Genomic DNA, 8,652 nt, shown 5'->3' on the forward strand with positions numbered 1-8,652 from the left:
AACCAGGATTAGTTAGCTATCTACAGTTGTCTGAAATGCTCTGGGTCATCTGAAATGACTCTTCTGAATTACCCAAGTCTGTTAAAATAGTCAAGAATTTAGTGAGATTAGCTGAGCATAATTCAAGATCATTCAGTAGTCATGCTTACTTGTGCTGAAGTATCGAATAGACAGCTTTTACTAGCCCAGCTGTTAGAATAAATGTCAAGACTGATTCAGCCTTAAAGTTCTCTGCAAGAAAAATTAAGCTGTGGTATGAACATATAGTGTTTTTCAGAGCTACGGATACTACAGGTATTACTGTGGAAGTAAGATATATACTTAATTTAAATATTTAGATGAGTATATTTATGAAAAGGAATTATTTACCCTGTTTTGTGCAATCCCTCGTCGTCGGAACCTTGAAGCTATCTTGGGTAGCTTGTTTGTACATGCATATTTTTGACAGGCAGGTGTCTTCTGTTTTTGTGACGCCTTATAATATAGCATGCTTTTAAGATAGGGTGAGTATGTTCATATACAGTTATGACCAAATTAATGGCAGCTTTTCTCTAGCTTAAATGAAAAACCCTGTTACTGCGGAATAATAACGTTTTAATTGCACATTTAGTGTACAGATAGCAGAGCAAGAGCTGCATTCAGATACTTGTAAGAGGTACATTAAAAAAATTCATTTGCAGTGCGCAGCTATTCTGTTCCCAGGAAGGAGCAGTCCATTCGCATCAGCACTTAAGATTAGGAAGGGATTCTGTCGCTCCTTGGGCCTTCAGTGAGCAAGCTAAATTTGCTGGAGTGTTAGTGTTAAATTGTGTCTATTTGGGACGTTATTAAGCAGCTATTATAAAGGTTGGACACAGATTGCATTTAAACCTGCTTCTTTCTCTCAGAAATACTTCCACGCTTCCCTGCCTTCCACTTGCTTAAATAAAACATGTTCATTAGTACAAAAAATAAATGTTTTGCTAATGACATGGGTATTTTAGAGAAAACTTAACTCCCTTTGGAATGAAATTGACTCTACTGCTCAAACACAGCATCTTCCCCATTAATGTGTGTATGAGACTTATAATGACAGGGACATAAATGCTATTCCTCAGTACTCCATAACAAGATTATAATGACTATGTTGGAGAAAATAATATGTTATTCTGTAAACAGCAGAAGAATCACCGTGATGCTGTACAGAGCTGGAATTGATTTCACAATTTTACACAAATTGCAACCTGAACAAAGGTGTTTAAATAGTGTTCCATTAAAGAATAATGATATCAGAGACATCAGAGTGACCCTCAGTGTGGCAGGGCATCTTCACATCTGCATTTCCTTGTTGTATAATCATGTTGCAGATTTTATTTCTGGAAAAAGTGTGGCCTTGATTTTTTAAATATATGTCCAGCGTACAAAGTCTGGTGGAATATGGCTCATAGAAAACACAAAGAGAGAAGTAGAAAAGGAAGGGAGATAAGAATCTGAGAGGATGCATAATATATGCCTAATAATAGGGGCAAAACAAATTTCTATGTGTATATAGATTCCTTATAATGGTTTTTATTTTTCACTATAACTTACTGAGTTGAATTAGTGCTTTCCATATGCACATAGACATAGAGTCAATCAACTCAGTATGGGAAATGTTGAAATGATTGTGTCTGAAAAGTGGTGGTTACGCTGTAGGTGCTAATGAGTGCCTGTCACTGTCTTTGGCACATACAGATCTACACTTCTTAGCTCAGTGCTTAAAGTGCACATATCAGATATAGTTGCCTTATAAACACTGGCTGCCTGACACTGTCCTTAGCACAGACCTATACTTAGCTCATGGTCATGGGATGCAAATTTTAGAGTCTGATCTGTACCTGGAATCACATCAAATCGTCTGCAGAACTGACAGCCTGGTGCCACAGATCAATCATTTAATTATTATTTTGTATCAAAATTGTCTGAAAAGATATTTTATTTTACCCAAAACTATTAAAGAGTGTGAAATTCTTAACAGATGACTTTAAAAAACAGTATTATTCGAAGAACAAATTGCAAGGTGAGTTACTATAGGAAACCAAAAAACAAACAAATAAACAAACAAAACCAATAATCCCAATCCAGTCACTCAGTATTTCCAGATAAACAAGCAGTGACAACACTGCCTGATGAGAACTCTACATGTCACCTTTGTGTCTTATTTGAGAATTATCACTAATACCACCTGCTAATTTTTTAATGCATGTATTGGGATGGACTCTTTGCAAGGGATCTTTGCTTTAATTATAGTAACAAATGAGTGTGGCAAGGTAATAATATTGTTCTATGATTATACATGGGAAGATTAAATAATGTGTTCAGTCCTAGTTTTTGAAAGCCACAGGGCCTGGATTTGAACCCAAAATCTTCCTGCGGAGGTCACACTATTTCCATATTGTCTTCCACCAGGCTCCGCTCCCAATTATTACCCAGTTAGTAGAACTTGGGAAGCAAGGAAAGTTAGACCTTATGAATATAACATATTAAGATTCTTCCATGTTGCTTAAATACATATAAACACTTGGAGAAAGAACAGATTTGAATGTCCTTCTATTGCTGAATTTGAAGAAAAATGGAGGATATTTAAGTATTCAAAGCATAAAGTGCAGACAGTATAAAAATAACTGACTTTATTCATTTCAGAATTAATTAGTATCTTATGTGTTGCTTGCTTGTTTTTATTTTCTGAAAGTGGTGAGTCAATTTGACACACATATCTAAGAATCTAAGCAGATATCTGGAATAGATCGGTTGGACTGCTACAACGGATGCTTCGGTCCTTAACACCTAGTTTCATTATTACATTAGCTTCTTCATCTTTCAGAGTCACTTAAACATCGCTTTGTTCTTGACACTGCGTTACTGTTATTACTACTTTTTCACCTGCATATAGCACACCAGCCAATAGGCATAACATAGGATTGTGTTAAGAACAGCTGTATGAAACATATGACTCCTGCAAAGGCAGGTAGAGGCCCTGAAGCAGCAATTATGACATCTGGTAATGGCATAAAACTGGAATCATCTCTCTGTCTCATACAGCATGTTGTGTCTATAGCCCCTTAGAACAAGAAGGTGGAACACTGAGATTTTTCCATCCTGAAACCTCCTATTATAATAGGTGAAAACTTGCTAAGAATATTTTAGGAATTGAAGATTTTACTGTTCAATTGTTTATCAAACATAAACTTTTAGTGTGAAGTGTTATATTTTAGCTCTAAAAATAGGGTATGTTTATGTGGTATCTTAATAACACGTCCTTGTTAAAATGCTCAGTTTGTATACGCATTACTTGAGGAACTCTTATATTGCCAGAAAACCCCAACTTATAGATTACAGCAGGTAATATAGTATTTATCTTCATCCCATAGTGAGCCAGAATTCAAAGTTGATCATTTGGACATTTTTTAGTGAGCACAGAAATTGTTAAATGGTTGATTTTTCTTTGCTCAGCTTTACTGATTTCATTTTTAAATATCCTGTGAATTGTGCTTATTAGGTGACTTAAATTGGAGATGGTTATCTATACTCATGATAGTGTTTTATGTTTAAAACAGTATATTGAAATATATCTGAAAATTTGTATGTCTTACCGGTTCTGCCATTACATTTGGTATAAAACTAGAGGTTTCCAGAGGGCGTGCTGATATATGCTCATGTGCATAACTTATTCTATAATGAAAAGGGCAGACCCTGAGTTTACCTCCATTTGTAGCCCTCAGACTTATCTGGATCTCTGTCTAAGACATCTTCCATTCTATTTCAATGTCTCTTCTTTCATATCTGAAATTGTTATTTCGTGGTGTTTAATGCTGACAAAACTAGATGTTTCTACAGGCATTCTGATGCTCAGTCCTCACAGCAGATGTTAACATCATCATCATCTGCATTACATATATGAGGAAACTGAGAGATAGTCTGAAAGCATCCCCACCATATTCACTTTGATCCTGAGTGTCACGTGTCTAACTATAATCTGTCTGAATCAAATAGAAGGATCAAGTCTAAAATAGACTGTCCACTGTTATTTGAAACGAGAAATTATCTTGTTGGATACTCCTCATCTCAGAAAACTAAGAATTGAACTAAGATTGAACTAAGAATTCTGTACAAATCTCAATGTGAGGAAAAATTCTTTATGTTTCAGTCAATACTTATTAGATAGTTATTTCTATACAACTACCCCTTATGGTCATGTTTAAGTTTTTTGGCTTTTTAAGCTATTATTTTTCACCAAGAGATGAAATGCATTACAAAATTATGCATTTATGATATCATGTATGTATATATTTATACTTACTTGCATATGTATGTCCGTGTGGATATGTATATTTATTAATGGGTATGTATATACATGCACACAGAGAGACCTTCAGAGATGTAGGAAACATTGGTTTTGTTTAAGGAGGTCTTTAATATTGTTTGTTTTTTAAATTATCTGAAGACAAGGCTTTAATTCACACACAAAAGGCCAACAGAATTTTCCCAAAGGTTTTTATAAACCAACAGCAACAAATATTTACCTTCAGATAAAGAAATAATTATGGATTTTCATAGTAGCCTTCAGGTGACTCAAAGTTGAGGCTTCAAAGCAGCTGGGCACCCACCCTGCCTTCTTGTCTTAGGGGCCATGCTCTTCTACTCTTCTGTCTTATCTCCAGTATCCTGCCTCATTGCTTCATTAGGTCCTTCCTGAAACCCATCCATTCTTCTCTCTCAGTCTTTACCTTTACTGTTGTTTCAACACCAGTTTCACAAATATATTCCCCAGGTTATGCTTAATCATTTTTCTAACCAGGAAGAAAAAAGTTTAAGAAAATGTAGATGAGCACTGAATGGCAGACAGCCTGCTGAGACTCTGTCCTTCCTGAGATGTTTTCACTGTCCATGGTCTCTGTAATTCAACATGCCCTTCATGCTGCAACCACCCAGTAAAGAGGGGCAATGGGATATGTAGCAGTTGCCCAAGACAAAAAGACAAGATAGCTGTCCTCGTGTTTTAAAAACATTTTGAATTTTGCACGTCTTTTTGTAGTGCAACTTGAGATTAGCTATGGTAGAGTAAAGTCTAGAGTTACCTTATTATTGAGTTTCATACTTCCATTTTTTTTTCATAGCACATCACAAAACAACAAAATGAAGCAGCCTTTTAAAAGACCACCTTATCAAAGGCTAAGCAGCCATGTCATGTAATGAAATAAAACCAGGTGTTCACATTAATTTTAAAACCTCACATTTTGTAATACCCATTGGTGGAGAATAATTTCTAGGGGGTTTTCTCAGGGGAGCCTCTCTAATGTTAGTGTAAAGTGGAGAGCACACTAGCACAGCAGTAGTTTTGTTTTGTTTTGTTTTGTTTTGTTTTGTTTTTCTTATATCACTACTGCAAATGTAAATAGCTTATTCCTAACACATTCGTTTCATTTTGTTCATATATATCATATTAATAGTTATGAGATTTGTTGTGAATCTTCCTAATTGATCCAAATTGCATTTAAAAAATACAATTAATTTTATGAGAAGATCTGCACACTTTGAAATTTGGGAAGCCACGGCGCTGTTCTTCATTCTTTGCTTCCACAAACATTCTTCTGATCAAACAGAGATAATATTTTCATAGAACCTACAACAGGTTCTTATAGCATCCACCCCCCCCCCAGTTTTTATGCTATTTTGAGAGCACATTTTTTAGAATGAGTCTTCAAGGGTTGAGGGCATCCTCTGAGTGAACTCTAGCAACGAGAGTTGTTTCTCTACGGAGATCTACAGATGACAGGCACCTGTTGGTCTTCACAAATGAGAGGATTCTCAGAATCCTTCCCCTTCAGACAAAGGAACTATTTCCAGTAGCAAATATCTTTGTCATAGTTGGCATTTGAAATAATAATGGAAGTTGCTTTAAGAATATTTCAAAATGACAGAAGGAAAACATTCCTCTGTTTTTATAAGTATGTGAACTTGGGTGTCCCAGAGAATTCAGTGATGTGTTTGTTACAGTGAGTACCACCTAGCAACTATCAGTGAGTACCACCTAGCAACAACTATCAGTTACTCTTTACTAGTACCGAGACTGTAGATTTATTATAGAGTGTTGATCATATTTTTTTTCCTTCCTTTCCAGGTAACCCATTAACCACTCCTAAATCAAATAATACTCATGGCTGGGTTCATGGAGACACAAGAATAGAAACTGGACTCCTGCAGTGACCTTGAAGATTTTTATACTGCTTAGAAGAGACATTTAAAATCCATTTCCAAGGAATTCTATGGCTTTTCATCTACTCCTTAGTGAAGCTAAGACTTTACACACGTCTAAAGTGAACTTTGGGTCCTGAAGACTTCATCAGCTGTGAACTAAAGCTTGGCTCACAACACTTCTGAGGGAAGGGGACACTGTTCTCCACGGAGCTGGGATAGAGTTGGTTTTCTGGGGTGACACCAGAGACTGTCACCTTTAAGGTTCCTTGCTTCAGCTGTGGCTGTTCTTGTGTCTGAAGCTACTTCCCAAGCTCACTGTCCTGTCATTGATGTGCTCCTGGCTCTTTTGTTCCTTGTCTAGTAGGGCTCTGCGCAGCTTTGATGACGTTCCCTTTGCAAACTCTTCCGGCATGGCATAGACAGAGGCAATTATATTGGTATTCTAACCTTGAAACTCTGAACGCCTACATGTTTTAATGTCTTACTCTTGCCTCTGTGAAAGGAATAGAAGTATTTACCCATTGATAATGATAATCATTGGCAAATCACAGTGATCTGAATATATCCCTCATATAAGAATGTGTAGGCGACCTGACACATTTACCCAAGGCTAACATGTGACTGCAGCTCTCTGAGGGTTGAACAGATAGCAGTTAGGATTGGATTCTGATTCCCATTACACAGTGCTCTGTGCCTCTAGTGCACCCTTCCTTCCAGGGTTGTTTTTTGTTTTTTTGTTTTTTTTTTAAGTGTACTTTCCTTTTTATATTTCCTTTTACTTTATTTCACAGAACTCATCAGTGTACAGTCAAGTTAGCAGAGAGCTTTTGATTTAAAAAAATAAAATAAAACCCGCCAGGGATGCATGTACTTCTCTGATTTCTCATCACTTCCATTTTTCTTTCTGTCTCATTTTAAGATCGTCTCTTGCTCGATCCCAATGACTGCTTGAATGCTTATATATTTGTTCAGTCTATGGATAGAAAAAACAAAACCTGTTGATTTTCCTTGACCACAAAGGTCTAACTACTCACTTATGGTTGTTCCATTCAAACAATTCTTGGCCAGTATTTTGTCCATATTTTCACACCCTAAAACTTGTGATTTTTGGTTCTTCGTGGTTTTTCTTACAAATATTTAAAGGCCTTAAACATTGATTTACCTTTTTCTAAGTTATTACAGAATGTATAATTTTGTACGGCGTTTATTTTGTTTCACTTGTGATGTGGGTGAACTTCGGAACAGTGGGTACTGAGTTGCCACCGTATAATAATAATACCATGTAAACCTATAGTTTGAAGGCATATAAAAGCAAGGGTTTTCCATGTCTTAATTATTTTAGCTTGATCAAAAGATGTTTCACTGATCATCCTATTAGGTGGTCCATCATTTTAGTAAAAGAGTGAAGATGTTTGGGACTTCTTGTATTTCTAGAACTCACTGACAAAGCCAGTTAACCTTAGGTTGGTTTCTAGGGTGGAGGTTCATATATTCTAGAGGAGAATTTGTATCTGTTAGTCTGTAACAATACTCAAAGGGTCGCATAGTAACTAGGACCTTTGGTGGGAAGAACAGCTAAAAGTGCAAAAATCTGTTAAAAAATTAAATTGGAAAATGACACTTTTAATATTGATTGAAAGTCAACTGCCTCATGAAACTGTGGGACAAAGTGATTCCTGACTCACTTTTAATTGCATAAAACCAACTGGGTGGTTCTACATGGGTTTTGTAATGGGTCAGTTCTACAGAGTCAAAAATGTAAGGAGTAACAGTTATGTTGGACTTTCTCTGTCAAACAAATTATCACTACTTTCTTTGGTACAAAATGAAAAACTATCATTTTGTATATTATGAGTTTATCCTAGGTTGGTTTGAAATTATGGATCATGCTTCTCATTGCGAAATCTATGTCATTTAAAACAACACTGGAAATTCTGTATTATATAAAAGTGTAATACATGCATATGAATAGAAAAAAATAAATGGAATTTCAAATATATGAACTAGAATATTCCCAGTAGATTAATGTTGTGACTATTCAGAAAAAAATAAATAAAATTGGAATATAAAATAGACACTCACTTTCACAAGTACAATTTGGAAAATCTGATTTCTTGTATCTTATTTTAAAAGTACCCTAGTTAGTAACCAGTACAACTCTGAAATTAGATGGAAACTGACAAATTTTTCAATCCTCTTTTAATAAAATTCTGTGCTTAACTTTCCATTTGCATAAGGGTCTAACATTTGACCTGCTTCTCAGGAAACTGTGAAATCAGGCATCAACACCTGTGATGTCCTCCTGCAAAGCACCTGTGAACACAAATGCAAAATCCACCTCATAACGAGAGCTGTAAGTATAGCTCACCTTAGGAAACACAGGAGAGTAGAAGTATACATCAGTACCATGTCTTAAATATCTTTGAAAATGCCTCT

At 35.8% G+C, this 8,652-nt stretch overlaps 1 protein-coding gene across 8 annotated transcripts in view; it reads left to right on the forward strand.

Moving 5' to 3' along the window:
- Tafa2 (TAFA chemokine like family member 2) overlaps positions 1-8,448 on the forward strand; it is a 466,821-nt gene extending 458,373 nt beyond the window's left edge. For 7 of the 8 annotated variants that reach the window (XM_021174838.3, XM_085843221.1, XM_021174837.2 and 4 more), the window contains one exon: positions 6,140-8,446. In XM_021174838.3, the coding sequence (XP_021030497.1) occupies positions 6,140-6,151 (12 nt within the window). In that variant the 3' untranslated portion in view covers positions 6,152-8,446. Of the gene's footprint in view, positions 1-6,139 lie in introns of all 8 variants that reach the window. The other variant, XR_015048487.1, reaches the window with a different exon arrangement.
- Positions 8,449-8,652: the final 204 nt, after the last annotated feature.

This window comes from Mus caroli, unplaced genomic scaffold (genome assembly GCF_978045245.1).
Source record: "Mus caroli unplaced genomic scaffold, Mus_caroli_1 scaffold_9, whole genome shotgun sequence".
NCBI classification, from domain to species: domain Eukaryota; kingdom Metazoa; phylum Chordata; class Mammalia; order Rodentia; family Muridae; genus Mus; species Mus caroli.